The sequence below is a fragment of the Pituophis catenifer genome, unplaced genomic scaffold (genome assembly GCF_029215685.1).
Source record: "Pituophis catenifer annectens isolate HBS135680 unplaced genomic scaffold, rPitCat1.0.hap2 SCAF_1, whole genome shotgun sequence".
NCBI classification, from domain to species: domain Eukaryota; kingdom Metazoa; phylum Chordata; class Lepidosauria; order Squamata; family Colubridae; genus Pituophis; species Pituophis catenifer.
In genome coordinates, this window is record NW_027256881.1 from 240,843,898 (window position 1) to 240,862,539 (window position 18,642).

At 48.0% G+C, this 18,642-nt stretch overlaps 1 protein-coding gene across 1 annotated transcript in view; it reads right to left on the reverse strand.

Annotated features, from left to right (window-relative positions):
• Nucleotides 1-596: 596 nt before the first annotated feature.
• LOC139308574 (NACHT, LRR and PYD domains-containing protein 12-like) overlaps nt 597-18,642 on the reverse strand; it is a 54,626-nt gene continuing 36,580 nt past the window's right edge. The window contains 10 exon segments of the mRNA XM_070932181.1: nt 597-657; nt 8,786-8,879; nt 8,882-8,955; nt 15,565-15,735; nt 15,926-16,084; nt 16,272-16,442; nt 16,626-16,796; nt 16,954-17,124; nt 17,315-17,479; nt 17,647-17,817. Coding sequence (XP_070788282.1) covers nt 597-657; nt 8,786-8,879; nt 8,882-8,955; nt 15,565-15,735; nt 15,926-16,084; nt 16,272-16,442; nt 16,626-16,796; nt 16,954-17,124; nt 17,315-17,479; nt 17,647-17,817 — 1,408 coding nt within the window.

Genomic DNA, 18,642 nt, shown 5'->3' on the forward strand with positions numbered 1-18,642 from the left:
GAAGTTTGGGGTCCTAAGTCTTTAAAGCCTCCCCCACTCCAAGGCTTCCCATGTTCTGCTTCACATCCCTCAGGTTCTTATAGGACCTCCTTTTCTGCCTCACTGGCTCCCCACAGGACCTGAACCTGCTTCTCACTCTGTTGGATTCCACAAGCCCCTTGTTACCCCCTGTCACCAATCAGTCATTTACTTCTTTAGATCTCTTTCTGAAAGTAGCCACATCTCCACATGGCCTTCCTACACATGGAGGCAATGGGCTCTCTCCTAGAAGCAGGTGCCATTTTGAAGTGGTCATAGTTCTTTGCAGCTGATCCCAAAATGGTGCCTGCTTCTGGACTAGTCCATGCATTCTACACTATGTAGGGAGGCCGAGGCATGGAGCAGCCTCTCCCCTATTTTGGAGCTCCAGAAATTGTATTGGGGAAGGAAAGAAGGCTACTATCTTATAAATTCAAATTATAGTGCCTGAAAGAAATATCTTCAGATGTTTGCTTAACTTATATTAAATTCCAACTCTTCCTAACCATAATTTGTATCAAAATAAAATAAGATCAACCAAACAAGCAAGCATGAAGAGACAGCATCTACACTGGAGACTAGGCTGTGTGGTCCATTTCATTCCATTTTCCATTCTGTATAATATATTTTCCATTCAACCTATAATGAAAAACAAAATCTTATTTTAACCTCTCAACACAGATAAGTCCCCAATAATGTCCCGATCAGGGCTGTGCAGAACTCACATAATTATCTCTGAGGGCAGACCTTGTCTTCCAGATGTAATCTATCCACCCCAGATAATTGCAGGGATCACTTGATTTCACTCATTCCAAGTTTATTTTGTCTGTTTAAGATAGCTTGGTTTCCAGTCTCTTTGAAAAAAAAAACAATTCCCTATCACTACAAATTCTATCAAAGTTAACTGAGGTTGGAAAGTCTAATTTTTATCTTTGGTGTCCTAGTGTTTCTCAAATTGATCTGCTGTCAACTTGCAAAGCTTTCAAGTTGCCATGAGCAGGTGGGAGGGAGAACTGATAGAGCTGATTGATTTCCCTAACTGAAGTGCATTCCATACATTCTTCCTGACTGCAATCAGAAGGAGGATGTTGGATTTCACAGGCAGCCAAAGTGGTTAATTGGAGAATGTGATTTATGACATGGCCAGAGAGGAGGGGAGAGACAGGGTCATAGGGGTAAATTTACGTGGGATTAGTTCTAACTGCATCCAAATATTGCCGAAATGGTGCTCCTAATAAATGACTGTATTTCTTTTGAAGTTCGGCTCATGGCTCATGAATTAATTAGGGCATCTTTCGGAAACTTCACATCTGAATCATTTTTGTTAAGGTCAGGTAAATAGCTTTTTCATACTTTAATTTCATCTCAGAATCTGAGCAATGCCCCTCCCCTTTTTTTAATTTATCAGTCCAATTCACCCTTAATAGTCAAGAATCTTGTTTTCATGATTTCATCACCTGTCTAATATATGACTGGGGGCCAATGATGGAAGAATTGCAAAGGTTGCATTTAATGGGGTAGCCATTGGTAGAATGATCTAAAGCAGGGCTGTCAAACTCTCAGCCCACAAGCTGGATGCATCACACTCTGGCCACACCCACCCTCATACCTTAGTAAAGGGGGAAATGTTGCAATACGTTACATGACGATGACGTGATGATGCAAGTTTGACACCCCTGATCTAAAGGCTAAATGTTTATGGAGATTCTTAGTCATCCAGGTCATGGTTATACCAAAGATGCTTTTTCAAAAGGCAACTGGATTTTGCTTTTCCTTGAAGACATTTTTGTTTCACCCAACAAGATTCTCTTCCGTTCTGACTGAATGGTGGAGGATGGAAGGATAAATTGTTCCATCCTCCACAATTCAGTCAGAAATAAAGAAGCTTCTTAGATAAGAGGCAGAACGTCTTCAAGGAAAAATAAAGTCCAGTTGTTTTTGAAAAAGCAGCTTTGGGATGATCTAAAGGCTAATTTTAATTCAAGGCAAAAGATTTATCTGGAAGACTTCAAGGAATAATTTGATTTAAGGGTCTCTAATGTACTTTTAGGACATTTCAGAAAGGTGAAAAAAGTGTGAAAGAAAATTGTAGCATAAAATGATTTCCTTGCCAACCATCACATTTCAAAAAAGGAGAAGGAGAAATTTTATATTTTAGATTTATTAATTGTTGCTGTTTATCTGAAATCTTCTAGCTCTATATACTGTGCAAGAATCTAACAAAATGCAATTAATTCTATAGTGCCACCTCGTAACTCTATAGGATGAGGATGTAATTTGGAAAATAAATCCATTCCCCTCGAGTGCTGTAATGGATCAATCTCATTGAGTACAGACTAAAATATTTTTATTGTTTTAGAAAAAAAAATGAGAAAATGTAATCTATAATAAAGAAAACCCTAAGAAATCAATTGACTCATGTACAAATCACAGCAAAAAATGTGAACTGATGATTTATCATAGCTCCTTTAACTATGCCCTGAGTGTTTTAGTTCTTCACACAGCAGCTTCCCCTTGCTTTCACCAATGGAACCATCATACACATATTATTCACTTGGTGTTGGATTTATACTGAGAAATATTGCAATTTATCTTCTACAGGATTTTTTAAACAACCCTCCAGAAATCTTATAGAGTATAGTCAGAAAATGGTTGTTGTGGAGAAATACTGGAGTGCTATGTATGTTCCTTCAGTTTCTGAACAAAGATGGGACATAGATACATGTGCATGTTTTTCTGCCAGAGAAAGGGCACATAAAGCAATAAAAGCATCCAAACCTTTCTTCATGCACCTTAAATTATTGTGTCTTTAACAGCCACATAATAAATCAATTTCTTGCTGCTGGAGGGCTGTGAGGGAATAAGAGATTACAAGATTCAATGGGAAATAGTCATTTTCAATATTGAAAATGAAGTTCATGTGATCACAGCAGCAGCCCAGCAGCAGTCACTGTAACAGCCACAACTTCCCCAAATTTCATTCCCTCAAGAGTCATGGGTTCCAGATTTTAGATAAATTTGGTAAGGTATTTCGGTTCAAAAGCTATTGTCCTATGATGAACTGTTTCACATAGTTAAAAGTGATCATGAGGGTTTTAGTAATATATAGAATTCTGAAAAGAAACACAAGCTCTCTATTCTTGAAAGAACTTAAGGTTATGATCTGTCCCCGTCCCCACACACACACAACACAGCCAGCCGAGGGTTAAGGAAACAGTTTGGAACGCACCCAGTTCTTATCTCCCTCTTGGCAGCGATAGACACACCGTCTGCCAAGGGACTTTATTTTCACAAACAGACAGATAAGATACGAACGTTCAAGAAAGTCCAAACAGAAATAATATTCCTCCCAGCAGTTCCGGACGAGGCTTTAGTGACTGTCCAAGGTTTTGCTTTGTTCGTCACAAGGATCCTTTGACCACTACCCTCTATTATATAGTCTCTGGGGTGTGGTCCAGTGACTCAGTTCTAATCCCTAGCACGCCTCCTAAGATGCTGCAAACGTTTATCACGCCTTCGGAGGCGTGCGTCCAGGAATGATGTTTCATTATCACTTTGATTCGAATCAGCGTCTCCTCTCCCTCGACCGGCACTTGAGACAATGCCAGAGGGGAGGGGCCTGGAGAGGGAGGCCTGGCTGACTCCTCTTCCTCATGCTCGGAGCTTTCTTCCTCCGATGGGACAGGCTCAGAGGGCGGGGCCACAACACTATCCCCCACCGCAGGGCCCTTCCCCCGGGTCTGATGGTCGGGATGGGGTCGGGACGGGAACTGTTCGTGGAAAGCCCGCACCAGGTCAGGGGCCTGAACGGCAGATGCGTCCACCCAGGTGAAATCCTCGGGCCCGTACCCCTTCCAGGCGATGAGGTATTGGAAGCGCCCCTTCAGCCAATGGGAGTCCCGGATACTGTCCACCTCGTACGTCGAGGCGTCATCCTCGTCGGCTGCGGCTGGGGGGGCAGGTGTCGGCGGGCGGCGGAGATGGCTCGCGGGGGCCTCAGGGACCAGGAGGGACCGATGAAAAACAGGGTGGAGCCGCATGGAGTGGGGTAGAGTCAACCGGTAGGCCACCGGATTGATGACCGCCTCGATAGGGAAGGGACCGATAAAGCGTTGGGCCAGTTTCCTTACCGGCCGGTCCGTGGGGAGGTGTTTCGTGGACAACCACACCCGATCTCCTACTTCCAGCGGTGGCGTCGCCCGGCGGGCGCGATCGGCGAACCGTTTATAATCCTCTTTCGCCCGGATCAGCTGCCGCCGCACCAGTTGCTGCACCGCCTGCAGCTCCGAGAGGAAGTCCCGGGTCTCGGGAACAGGGGAGTCCATGATGGTCAACGGGAAAAGCCGTGGATGGTATCCGACGTTGGCATGGAACGGGGTCATCTGGGTGGAGGTGTGTTGGGAGTTATTAAAGGCGAACTCCGCCAGGGGAAGGTACTCGGCCCAGTTGTCCTGCTGCTGGTTGACAAAACAGCGGAGGTACTGCTCCAGTATGCCGATGACCTTCTCTGTGCCCCCGTCAGTCTCCGGATGGTGTGACGACGACAGGCACACCTGCACCTCCAGCGCGGCCATCAGGCTTTTCCAGAAGCGGGCCGTGAACTGGGCCCCGCGGTCCGAAACCACCCGGTCCGGCAGGCCGTGGAGGCGGAAGATATGTTGCAGGAACAGGCGAGCCGTGGTGCGGGCCGAGGGCAGGCCGCGGCACGGGATGAAATGTGCCATCTTCGTGAGCGCATCCACCACCACGAGGACGGTCGTGTACGTAGCGGACAGGGGCAGGTCTGTCAGGAAGTCCATGGAGATGGCTCCCCACGGTCTCTCCGGTGTCGGCAGCGGCTGGAGGAGTCCGGGAGGGGGTCCAGACGCGGCTTTGGCCTGTCGGCACGTCACACAGGACGTCACGTAGGCGTGCACGTCGTGCCATACCCGAGGCCACCAAAAAGTCCGTGTCACCAGGTTCAAAGTCTTAAAGAAGCCGAAGTGCCCCGCCGCGGGGTTGTCATGACACTGGTTCATGACGAGGGCTCGGAGCGGACTCGTGGGCACGTACAGCCGACCCCGATGTCTGAGCAAGCCCTCCTCCACGGTCCATGGGGACGCGGGGCCGACGTCCGCTCTCCGCTGCTGCGACCAGTCGTCCCGTCGCTGCGCTTCCAGCACCTGAGCCCGCAGGTCCACCGGTTCCTGGACCGCGGCCAAGGAGTCCGCTGGCAGCACCGTCCGGGGGGGAAGGGAGTCCTTGGGGCAAAAGTATTCCGGCTTACGGGATAGCGCGTCCGCCCTCTGGTTGAGGTTGCTCGGAATGTAGGTGACGTGGAAGTTGAACCGGGCGAAAAACAATGACCACCGGATCTGCCGCTGGTTCAACTTCCGTGCCGTGGTGAGGTGCTCCAGGTTCCGATGGTCCGTCCGCACCTCCACCTGGTGTCGAGCCCCCTCGAGGTGATGTCGCCAAGCCTCGAACGCGGCCTTGATGGCCAGCAACTCCTTTTCCCAGATGGTGTAGTTGCGCTCGGAAGGGTTGAGTTTCCGGGAGTAGTATGCGCAGGGAAAAAGAGTGCCGCCATCCACCGGAGCCTGTAGCAGCACCGCCCCAATCGCCATGTTGGACGCGTCCGTCTCCACCACGAACGGACGGTGTGGATTGGGGTGCCTCAGGACTGGCTCCGTGAGGAAGGCCTGCTTGAGGACCTCGAAGGCCTGCTGCTGCGGGGGCCCCCACTGGAACGGGACCTTCTTCCGAAGGAGCTGGGTCAATGGCAAGGTCAGGGTGGCGAAGCCCGGGATGAAGGTCCAATAGTAGTTGGCGAATCCCAACAGACGCTGGACGTCCTTCACCCGATGCGGGGGTTCCCAACTGCGCAAGGCCTCCACCTTGTGCGGGTCCATCGCGATGCCCTCGGGGGTGATGATGTGCCCGAGGAACTCTATGGAAGTCTGGAAGAAGTAGCATTTCTCCAACTTCGCATAGAGCTGGTGCTCCCGCAGGCGCTGCAGGACCTGGCGGACATGCTGGAGGTGACTTTCCGGGGTCTGGGAATAGATCAAAATGTCATCCAAGTAGATCACCACGAACCGATCCAGCATGTCCCGGAACACATCGTTCATCAAGTGCTGGAAGACCGCGGGGGTGTTGGTCAACCCGAATGGCATGACGGTATACTTGAAGTGTCCATACCGCGTGCTGAACGCCGTCTTCCACTCGTCCCCCTCTCTCACGCGCACCAGGTTGTAAGCCCCTCGGAGATCGAGCTTAGTGAAGATCGAGGCCTCCCGCAACCTCTCTATCAGCTCCGGGATCAGCGGCAGGGGGTAGCGATTTCGCACTGTGATGGCATTCAAGCGCCGGTAGTCGCAACACAGGCGCAAGTCCCCCATCTTCTTTTTAACGAAGAGGACCGAGGCCGAGAGCGGGGAGGTCGAAGGCCGGATGAACCCACGGGCCAGGTTCTTTTCCAGAAAGTCCCGTAAGGCGGCCAGCTCGGGCTCCGAAATGGAGTACAGGCGTCCCGATGGCAAGGGCGCGTTGGGCATTAGGTCTACCGCACAGTCGTAGGGTCGGTGTGGGGGCAAGCGGTCCGCCTCCTTCTCGCTGAACACGTCGGCGAAGGGCGTCAGCTCCGGAGGCAAGGAGACGTTTGGGGCAGAGACGTCCTGGCCGGCGCAGGTGTGGCGAAGGTGGTTGACACACTGCAGGCTCGGGAACGAGATGGCGTTTCTCGACCACGCCACCTGAGGGTCGTGCGCCCGAAGCCAGGCCATCCCCAGGACCAAGGGAAAGTGCAGATCCGCTGTTACGTAAAACTGGATCGCCTCCTCGTGGTTTCCAATGGCGAGGCGCAAGGGCTGGGTAGCGGTTTTGATGGGCCCCGCCACGAGTTCCTGCCCATCTATAGTTTCAACCCTCAATGGAGGGTCCACTGGAACCAAGGGGACTTTGTAATGGGCCACAAAGGCCTGGTCCATAAAGTTCGTGGTGGCCCCCGAGTCCACCAGCGTGTGCGCTTGGAGCCCCTCCGACCGGTTAGCCAACAACACCCGGGTGTTCAAAATCAGGTGCCGAGGGGGCTCACAGTCCACAGCCGCCGACTCCGGCGGGGCATGGTCACGTGCCTGACCCAGAGTTTCCCCTAGGCCAGGCCTGGCCCGTTTCCTGGCTGGTCACGCCGAGACTCCAGAACAGGCTTGAGCGGTCCACTCCGCTTCTGGGGACACGAGGCGGCAAAATGTCCCGCCTCGCCGCAATAGAGGCACAACCCCCCTTGACGTCTCCGCATCCGCTCCTGGGCCGTCAGTTGAGGTCTGGCTGCTCCGAGCTCCATGGGCTCCTCAGCCGTCACCACAAAACGCTGTGCGGTCCGGAGCGCTGTCGGTGCGAAACGCGGGGGTGCCGACGCTGTCGATGGTTCCGGAAGAGCCCGACGGGGCCGTCGCCGTTGCAGGCGGGCGTCGATGCGCAGGGATTGGGTCACCAGCGCGTCGAGGGTCGGTGGCGCCTCCACACGAACCAGCTCGTCCTGCATCTCGTCGGAAAGGCCGTCCTGGAAGGCGTCCATCAGCGCCACCTCATTCCAAGCCGAATCCTGGCCTAGCAGTCGGAACTCTGCAATATAGTCCTGCAGGGGGCGCTTGCCTTGGCGGAGGTCCTTGATGCGCCTCGCTGCCGTCTGCACCCGGAGGGGATCCTCAAACATGGTGCGCAGGTGTTGTAAAAAGCCCTGAAAGTCCAGGAGCAAGGGGCTATCTTGCAACAACAGGGGCGTGGCCCATCGGGCGGCAGTGCCAGAGAGGGAGCTGATAACAAATGCCACCCGAGCCCGGTCATCCGGAAAATCCTCCGGCCTCATCGCCATAAACAGTTGGCATTGTCCCAAGAAGGCCGGAAACATCTCCTGCTGCCCAGAAAACCTATCTGGCACGTTCACTGGGCATCTCGGACGGGGAGGGGGAGGAGGTGGAGCTGCAGGAGCATTTCCCAAAGCAAGTTGGGCAGTTAGCTGTGCTACTTGCTGTTGCAGAAGCTGATTGGCCTCCAGCATCTGCTGTATCTGCTGCTGCAGCTGTTGGTCCATCGTGGGTTAACAATGGAGTATGGGGTGACGAACAAGATGATCTGTCCCCGTCCCCACACACACACAACACAGCCAGCCGAGGGTTAAGGAAACAGTTTGGAACGCACCCAGTTCTTATCTCCCTCTTGGCAGCGATAGACACACCGTCTGCCAAGGGACTTTATTTTCACAAACAGACAGATAAGATACGAACGTTCAAGAAAGTCCAAACAGAAATAATATTTTTCCCAGCAGTTCCGGACGAGGCTTTAGTGACTGTCCAAGGTTTTGCTTTGTTCGTCACAAGGATCCTTTGACCACTACCCTCTATTATATAGTCTCTGGGGTGTGGTCCAGTGACTCAGTTCTAATCCCTAGCACGCCTCCTAAGTTGCTGCAAACGTTTATCACTCCTTCGGAGGCGTGCGTCCAGGAATGATGTTTCATTATCACTTTGATTCGAATCAGCTGTCTCCTCTCCCTCGACCGGCACTTGAGACAATGCCAGAGGGGAGGGGCCTGGAGAGGGAGGCCTGGCTGACTCCTCTTCCTCATGCTCGGAGCTTTCTTCCTCCGATGGGACAGGCTCAGAGGGCGGGGCCACAACAGGTTATACATTGAAATTGGAACTACCACTCCCTTGGTATATCCAAATGATCAACAGTCAAGAGAAGGTCAGCAGATGAAACTGAAAAGAAAAGAATGGTTACTTACCGTAGTGTCTCTATTTTACATTCTGGATGTTTAAGCCCATCACCCAGTAGTTCCATTGTTTTGTCATCTGGGTTCTTGAGAGACAAGTGAACACTCTCAATCTCTGGTTTTTCCTGAGTACTTCTGCCAGATGCCTGCCGCAGGATTCAGTCAGGATCTCTCCATCAATCCTGCAAAGAAGAATCCGAAATATTACAATTATCTCTTGAAAAATAAGCATGGGCTGTCTTTTTGTAGAAACTAAAGAGAATATGAGCATATATGGCAGTGATGGCGAACCTTTTAGGCACCAAGTGCCCAAACTGTGTGCGTGCATGCCCAAACTGAAAGGTGTGCCCATGGGCGGGCATGCGCAGACATGCAGCAGAGATCCAAAGATCAGCTGGCCAGTGGGAGGCGGTGTTAAATGTGTTCAAGGATCGTGCCCAATAACTCCATAAGCAGGTATTCATTAAATCAGGTATCGTTTATTAATTAAGCATCTTGTCATTACAGGTACAAGTCTGGAACTGAGGCAGGACCGCATGGCTGACCCTTAAGTACCCCCTGCGCGTGGCTAAGGTAAGGAGGGGTTATTGGGTTAGGGTGGACCTTGGGGGCTGGCTTGTCCAGCCCCCCTGCCTCTAGCTCTGGATCAGAGGCAAGGCATTTATTCCTGACAAAACCCCCTCTAAATGCCTGGCCGAGGTGTTCTTGTGTGGTGCATACCTGAGGTGTCCTTTTCAGGAGGACACCTAATTTTGACGTTAGATACGTGTGTTGTTTATTTTGCAATGGTTTGGTTAGAATGTCCGCTGTTTGTTCTTCTGTGTCACAATGTATAACTCTTATGAATCCTATACTTGCGAACTGTCTAACGTGTTTGTATTTTATGTCGATATGCCTCGACCTTTGACCCACTGCTTCAGCCTTAGATATTTCCATGGCGGCTTTATTGTCCTCGTGCATGATGATAGGGTAGTTCGGTTCGGCCCATATGTCTGCTAGCAGGTCATCAAACCAGACCAGGTTGTTGGCGGCCTTGGACAAACAAATATATTCGGCCTCTGTTGTTGATGTGGCTACCAGATCCTGTTTGCCTGTGTACCAATGTACTGGGCTGTTGTTTAAAAAGAATACATAACCTGAAGTACTCTTTCTGCATTTCACATCCCCAGCCCAGTCAGCGTCTGCATAGCACGTGAGTGTGGGTGTTGTGGTGTTCTCGGGTTCTAGTGATAGGCAGGTATCGGAGCTCTGTTTTAGGTACCTCAGTACCCTCTTGATGGCTTCCCAGTGGTACACAGTGGGTTTGCCTACATGTCGTGATAGCAAGTTGACTGGCAGGGTGATGTCTGGCCTGGTCCAGTTCGCAATGTATAATAGGGAGCCTATGGTGGATCGGTATAATGTGTTATCCTTGAACACCTCAGCCTCATTATACATGTCCTTCAAGAAGTCTGGTTGCATTGGTGTTTCACACCCCTTGGCGTTTGTCATGTTGCACTTATGTATAAATTCCAAAATTTTGTCCTTCTGTGACAGTTGGAAACCTCTGTCTGTTTTTGTGATTTGTACCCCCAAATATTTATCTACCTTACCCAGTACCTTCAGTGTAAAATGTTTTCCCAGCTCACTGGCGAAGTCTTTACATTTGTTAGGCTTGTCACCGATATACAATATATCGTCCACGTATATCAAAACGTACTCGAGGGAACTGTCTGACTTCTTGGTGAAGAAGCAGTTGTCGGCCGAGGTGGCTGAGAATCCCATAGACTTCAATGTCTTGGATAGGCACTCGTACCAACGTTTCCCTGACTGTTTGAGTCCATACAGGCTCCGGTTTAGGATCCAGGTTTCTCCCTTCCTGGTGCTTTGGCTAGGTGGCGCTCTCACGTATATCTCTTTATCGAGCTCGGCGTGCAGATAAGCGGTTTGCACGTTGAATTGATGTACTTCTAACCCAAGTAGTGATGCAATAACCAATGCACATTTTACGCTTTCAGCCCTGACCGTGGGAGAGTACGTTTCTGTGTAATCATCAGGGTATTTTTGGGCGAACCCCTGTGCCACCAATCTAGCCTTGTAGAGTGCTTTGTTTCCCTTCAGTGTTTTAATTTTGTAGACCCACCTGGTGCCTATGGCCGTCTTTCCTGTTGGGACTTTGGAGGGAGTGTATATGTTTAGTTCCCTCAGACTGTCCATTTCCCTCTCCATGGCTTGTTCCCATTTTTCTCTTTCCTCATCTGGTAACTTAAGTACGTCCTCATATGTGTTAGGGGTTAGTTGGTTAGTGTGGAGGGATAACACGTAGTCTCCTAACCTTTCTGGCCTTTTACCCCTGTTTACCCTGATTGGCCTGTCAGGGGGTGTCTCTGTATCATGCATGTACCTAGCTTCTCTCTCTGTGAGCGAGTCCATTTTGATGCATGGGTGGTTTTCTTTCTACCCCTTCACTGGTATTTCCTGCCTCCTGGGTTTGCTCTTTTCCTGTTCTGTACCCTTTCCTGTTTGGTGCTTCATCCCCCTTTGGTCATCCCCTGGTTCGTCCTTGCTAAGGGACACCTCGTTGAGGTGTATCTTGGACCAGTTGGCGTTTTCGTGAAAGACAGCAGTTCGTGATATCACAAAATTGTCATTGTTGTCTATGAACCTATATCCCTTCGTCCCTGGTTCATACCCCATGAACCTCAGTCGTCTGGATACCCTGTCTCCCTTATGTCTCAATTGTTTGGGGATGTGCACATCTGCTGTGACCCCGAATATGTGTAAGTGTGACACTTGTGGTTTCTTTTGGTACATTAACTCGTATGGAGTTTTGTTTAGTACACTGGTCCATAACCTGTTCAAAGTGTAATTCGAATAGATGAGTGCTTCTGACCAGAAATGCTGCCCTAGGCCAGCATCCTCTAGTGCGCACCTCATCATGGTCTGCAGTGTTCCGTTTTTTTTGTTCTGCGATGCCATTTTGAAAGGCGGAAAACGGAGAAGACGTGTAGTGTATTATCCCGCGTGCCTTTAACCATCGCGAGAAATCACTTGACAAAAATTCAGACCCCCGGTCTGTCATTATTTGTCTGATCTTGGTATTATGTTGTGTTTCCACCCTTGCGTAGAATTCCTTAAACTTTTGGAATACTTCGCTCTTGTGTTTTAATGTGTATACGAAGCCATAGCGGCTGAAATCATCCACTATGGTCAGGAAGTACCTCTTCCTGTATTTGATGGAGGGCCTTAGTGGTCCCACCAGGTCCATGTGTATGAGTTGGAAAACTGAATTAGTTGTGTGTACTGACTTTTTGGGCCTTGGTTTGGTTTTTAATTTTGAGCTCTTACAAATAGAACACTCGAGATAGTTCTCACAATCCTTTATTTTTACACCTTCAGAGCATTCCATCATTTTCTGCACCACAGGGAAACTAATGTGCCCTAGTCTTCTGTGTAACAGGTGGGCGCAGTTATCATGCATTGGTTTCCCTATAGCTGGCTTTCCTTTCTTGGGAGCCCTCTGTTCACTTGTTTCATCAGTGGTGTGTGCGTGGCTAACCCCCTCTACTTCCCCACTTGTGTGTTCTGGGTTGTCGGGTTTAACCTTCTGGTGGTTGTTTACCTCTGGCTGCTTGTCCCTGACTGATTGGAAGAATGGTAGTTCCCCACTGATTATTACTTTCCCTATTCTTTTGCCCCCTCTAGTTACCTGTGCCTTTCCTTCCTTGAATGTCACCTCAACATTGTTGTCCTTGCTTAGTTTTAGGGTGGCAAGGATGTTATAGGGTATATTTGGCACTAATAGTACTCCTTGTACTTCTCCTATCCCTGGCACGTATGCGTTGCCTTTACCTGTTACTTGCACATTGTTCTGGTTAGCCACTTTTATAATAAAACTTTCATCTGTAAATGAGGTTAGTAAGTTACGGTCATAAGTGGTATGGTTTGTGGCCCCTGAGTCTAACAGCCATGTGTTTTCCTCCCTGTTTTCCTCCCTGGCCTATGTGTCGCTCTTGGTCCCCTATGCCATACAGTGATCCAGTCTGGCTCTCCCTGGAGCTGTCCCTGTGGTTTCTCCTATCCCTGGGGCTAGGGGAATCCCTACGCCTGTGTCTGTCCTCTGGTGAGCGTCCACTAGTGTGTCTTGCCCTTTGTTCTGGTCTGTCCCTTCTATGTGATCTGTCCCTGTCCCCTGTGTTTCTGGGACAGTCTCTTTTGTAATGGTTCCTTGACCCGCATAAATAACACTCTATGTTACTGTAGTTCTTGCCCTGTGGCTCGGCCTTTCTGCTTGGTCTTTGCTCCCTGCGGCTTAGTAGACGGTCTTTCCTGATGCTGTCTTCAGCTATTAGTTTACTTGTTAGTAGTTCCAGTGAGAGTTTCCCTGACCCTAGGTTGTCTATCTGAGTGATAAATGTGTCCCAACTGGGGTCTAAGGAATTTACAATGATGCTTATCATGGTCCTCTCACTAATGACCTCCCCCCTCTGTGTCAGCTGAGTCCTAGTGGTGTTTAGTGACAATAGATGCTCGCTCATTGGGGTCCCTTCCTTATGTTTGGTGGCGTAGAATTCCCTGGATAACCTGGTGGTGCTAGCTACGCTTTGGCAGTAGAATAGTTTGTGCATCCTCTGTATTACCTCCAGAGCAGTCAAGTGGTGGTTAATGCTGGGGTAAATGCTGGGGGTAATGCTGGCAATGACAATACAGTATGCTTTGTGGTGTATGCAATCTAGTTCAAAAGTCCAGGGTTTTTCTGGGGGGTCTATAACTAGGGATAATAGATCTTCCTTTAGCAGGGTGACTTGGAGCTGCTGGTTCCAGTCCAGAAAATTCTCCCCATCTAGCCTCAGTTTGGGAAAGTCACTTGGTAAAGTCCCTGAATTGTAAGTTAAATTACTTACATTATGTCGCTGTCCATGGTTCCTCACATAAGGATACTCGCAATAAGGCAGAGGAACGACTGTGGCAAGTCTGAACTGACTTGTCTCTATGTGCTTGCGTCGGTGTAGCTCTATGTTCTGTTCCGTTTCATTTATAGGAATGCATTGCGCATGCGTGAGGTTCATTTCTGCCCAGCCGCCGTGGAGTGAGGAGCTTGTTCCCGCCGCTCCCGGGTGGAGGCCCCAGCCTTCCGTATGGGCCTTCGGTTCCTCCTTGGTCGGCCTCGCTTGCTTGGGATCGTCGCGGATCGTCGTCTGGAGCCTCGGGAAGCGGTGAGGATCGTCGGTGGATGTCGGAAGTCCCGTTGGGGCCATGAATGGTCCCGGATGGCCCGGCCTTGTGTGGGTGTCGCCTCCGGGTGTCGGGCCAAGTCCCCTGCCCGCCGATGGACGTCCCCTGCCTGCGGATGGCCCCGTGGGCCATGGATCTGGTCCCGGTCGTCGGTCCGGTGAGTAGCCCCATCGCCTCCGGTGTCCCGTTTTTATGGGAAGGCCCCCTGGGAGCTCTGGGTGGCCCTGGGCCCATGCGGTAGCGGTCAGTTCCCCAGGGTGGGTGCCGGCGTTGGTTCTCTTCGCGCTCGGGTCCCCTTTGCGTTTTGGCCTGGCACCGGGGTGCGTGTTCGGTAGTTTCACCTTATCCCCTAGGGCCGCGGTGATTAGTTCGATGGCTTTGTTGACCTCGGTCTCGGTAGGCGGGCCTGTAGGTTTTGGCCTTGGGCTTTCTTGTCTTTTGTGGTAGTTTTTGCCGGTTACTTTTGAGTAGGCCCCGATTCCCGCCATGAGATTTAAATCTCGGGAATCTATTGGTGGGTGGTCGGCCATTTTTGATGACGCCGCCTCCCAAGATGGCCACCGTAAAAAGGGCGCGAAGTCTCCTTCGGCCTTTTCGGTGGGTTTCTGGTGGAGGGGGTCCTCCCTTACCGCATCTTGGTCGCTGTAGTCGGATTCATCTTCATCTTCCTCACTCGCTGCTTTGCTGCCTTTGACCAGGCTTCAGAGTTCCGCGATGAGGTCGGTGTTGCTTTGTGATGAATCTATCAGCTCCAGAAGTTTTACCTTTAGGTCGTGTTTTTCTCCTTTTGAGATCTCGTGTTTCTTCCACCCTTCGTCGCTTCTAGCCGGGGTGCATGGGTGGTGGAGTAGGCCGCTCGCCTCGGGTGCCTCTCCTTGCGTGGTTTCGGGTTGGGCAGGCCTTTCTGCCATCTTCTTGGTGAATGCTCTGGTATTCACCCTGTCTGTCGTGGTCCTTTGCATGTTGTGGAGTATTAGGATTGGGCTGTCAAACCATCCTCTGCTACCATATTGTTAAATGTGTTCAAGGATCGTGCCCAATAACTCCATAAGCAGGTATTCATTAAATCAGGTATCGTTTATTAATTAAGCATCTTGTCATTACAGGTACAAGTCTGGAACTGAGGCAGGACCACATGGCTGACCCTTAAGTACCCCCTGGGCGTGGCTAAGGTAAGGAGGGGTTATTGGGTTAGGGTGGACCTTGGGGGCTGGCTTGTCCAGCCCCCCTGCCTCTAGCTCTGGATCAGAGGCAAGGCATTTATTCCTGACAGGCGGGGTATCCCAACATTGGCAGTGTGGCAAGAGGTAAGATCTTTTTCTTTTGTGAGCGTTGTTTGCAGGGAAACAGAAGCTCATGAAAGAAATGCCACAGAGATCTGACCTGGGGCGATGGCACACGTGCCAGCAGAGAGGGCTCTGTGTGCCACTCTGGCATGTGTGCCATAGGTTTGCCTTCACGGATATATGGCATTGAAACTGCCTCTTTGCTAATCTCTGGATATAGTTCCAAAACATTATCAAAGGACAGTTGTGCAGTTCAAACATAAAAAAAAAAAAAAAAAATCAGTCACTCACTTTACTGTCTCTATTGCACATTCTGGATCTTTGAGCTCCTCACACAATAATTCAATTGTTTTGTCATCTTGGTTCTTGAGGGACAAGTATAATACTCTCAATCTCTGGTTTTTCTTGAGTACATTTGCAAGATGCTTGCTGCAGGATTCGTTCAGGATCTGTCCAACAATACTGCAGAGAAAAAAATACAATTATCTCTTAAAAATAGTATGGAATGTCTTTTTGTATAAATTGAAGAGAATATGAGCATATATGGCATTGAAACTGTCTTTCTGCTTATCCTTGGATATACTTCCAGAACATTAGCAGTCAAAGAACAGTTGTGCAGATCAAACAGAAAGAAAAAAAACTAGTCTCTTACTGTAGTGTCTCTATTGTACATTTTGGATCTTTGAGCCCCTCACACAACAGCTCCATTGTTTGGCCGTTTGTGTTCCTCAGGAATGACTTATATCCCCAATTTTTCCTGAGTACTGTAAGCATACTGCTGCAGGATTCAGACAGGAAATGTCCAACAATCCTGCAGAGAAAAGTCAGAAATATTAGAATTAATTCTTGAAAAACACACATAGACTATTACTGTGGGAACCAAAGAGAATATGATTATGTAGTACAACAAAACTGCCTCTCTTTGGATATATTTTCAGAATATTTCCATTAAGAGAAGGTTGTATACTTTAATTTGAAAGGGGGAAAAAAACACTTACTGTTGTGTCCCTTTTTTATATTCTGAATCTGTTTGCCCCTCAAGCATCAGTTCCCTTGTTTTGTCAATTGTGTTGTTCAGGGATGACCATAACTCTGTTGACCTCTGTTTTTTCCTGAAAATTTCTACAATGTGCCTGCTGCCTGATTCAACCATGAACTGTCCAGCAAGCCTGTGGAGAAAAATTCAAAAAATTACAATAATTTCTTGAAAAGCAAGAATGGATTATATTCTTATAGGAACTGAAGAGAACGTGTTTATGTATAGTAACTGCCTCTCCCAGAATATATTATCAGAATATTAATCATTAAGAGATGGTGGTACACATTAAACTGAAAGGGAAAAAAACACTTACTGTATCATCTCTGTGTTACATTCTGGATCTTTGAACAGATCCAACAGCAATTCCAATGCTTTGTCATCTTGGTTCTTAAGGGACAGCCCTAATTCTCTCAATTTCTGGTTCTTCCTGGGTGTTTCTTCAAGATGATTGCTGTAGGATTTGGTCAGGAACTCTCCAAAATATCTATAGAAAAAAATCTAAAAAATTACATCTCTTGAAAAACAAGCATGAAGTTTACAGTTGTAGGAACGGAAGAGAATATGATTACAACTGATCTGCCTCTACGTGGATATATTTCCAGAATGTTAAGCATTAAACTGAAAGGGGGAAAATTACTTACTGTAGCATCTCTATTGTATATTCTGGATGTTTGAGGCACTCATGCATCAGTTCCATTGTTTTGTCACGTATGTTTTTCAGGAACAACTCTAAGTCTTTCAATCTCTCATTTTTTCTCAGTATTTCTATGGAATGCCTGTTGCCTGATTCGATCAGGTTCTTTCCAGTTAGTCTGCAAACAAGAATATAAAAAAATACAATTATCTCTTGACAAACACACATATAGTGTATTCATGTAGGAACTGAACAGAATATGATAATATATGGCAACTTAATTGCCTCTCCCTAGATATATTCTCAGAATGTTAAGTGTTAAGAGAAGCTTCTGCACATTAAACTAAAAGGAAAAAGCAGTCACTTACTGTAGCATCTCAAACACATATTTTGTATGCCCGAGCAACGTATAGTGGAGTTCTGTATCATCATCTAATTTTATGAAGAACAACTCCAACTCTCTCAAGTTCTGATTTTTTCTCAGTACTTCTGCAAAATGCCTGCAAGATTCGGCCAGGAACTCCCAAGCAAGCCTGTAAATATTTTTTTTAAAAAATATACAATTATGTCTTTGAGTGTACTCTTGTAAGAAGAAAACATACATGGCAAATGAATTGCTCTTCCTGGATATATTTCCAGAACTGAACAGTCAAGAGAAAGTAACACACATCAAATTGAAAATGAAACACTGAATGCTCACCCTAGTTTTTCTATTCTACAGTCTTGATGTTGGAGCCCCTCACAAACCACTTCCACTACTTTGTCATCTGGATGGTAGAGCCAAAAGTCTAATTTTCTCAATCTCTGGTTTTTCCTAAGTATGTCTGCAAGATGCCTGCTGCACAATTCGGTCATGGATTCTCCTGTAAATCTGCAAATATGAGTCCAAAAAAATTACAAATATTTCTTGGAAAACATGCATAGGCTGTAGTCTACAAGGAACTGCAGGGAATATGGTTATTTGGTGATATTGGAACTCCCTCTCTAAGGATACATTGCAGAAGATACGCAGTTGCTTTTTTTCTTTTGGAACAATAATACATAAGGATGATATCAATATTAATATCAACATTTAGAGTTTTATAAAGAATTTAATGATTTAGTGATTTCTTAATATGATATAATAAATCTGGTTCCATACATTTAATGAATGATTCAATTATTTGTTTTTATTAGAATTATAAATTCTTTGTTTATTTACTGATATTTTATTCTTTATCCACTGTGTCTTTTTCTACCTCCTTTTGGTGTAGGTATTTATTCATTCCATAAATTGCAGGAATATCTGAAAAGCTCAGAAGAATTTTCAACCAACAAAATTTACAGACACACTTTAAACCCAAAAATACATTAAGGTAAAAGCTTATCCACCCCAAGGATAAAACACCCTGACACAAACTGAGCAATGTGATATATGCAGTACAATGCAGTAAGAAATGTACAGCAGTGGTGGGTTCCTCCTGGTTCGGCCGAGTCGGTACTGGTGATGATATGATATCACTGAACTGGTTCTGCCCCCCGCCCCCCCATGTTATTCTTACCTTTTATTTGGCCCAACCCCCAATCTATTGCTGCCTCCTGAGTCCCATCTGATTGGCTAGAGGGGGGAAAAACAGTTTAAACTCTTGCCGCGGGGCTTCAAAGGGCCACCCTACAGCTGATCAGTGTTAAAAGAAAACAAATGAGTAGACCAGTG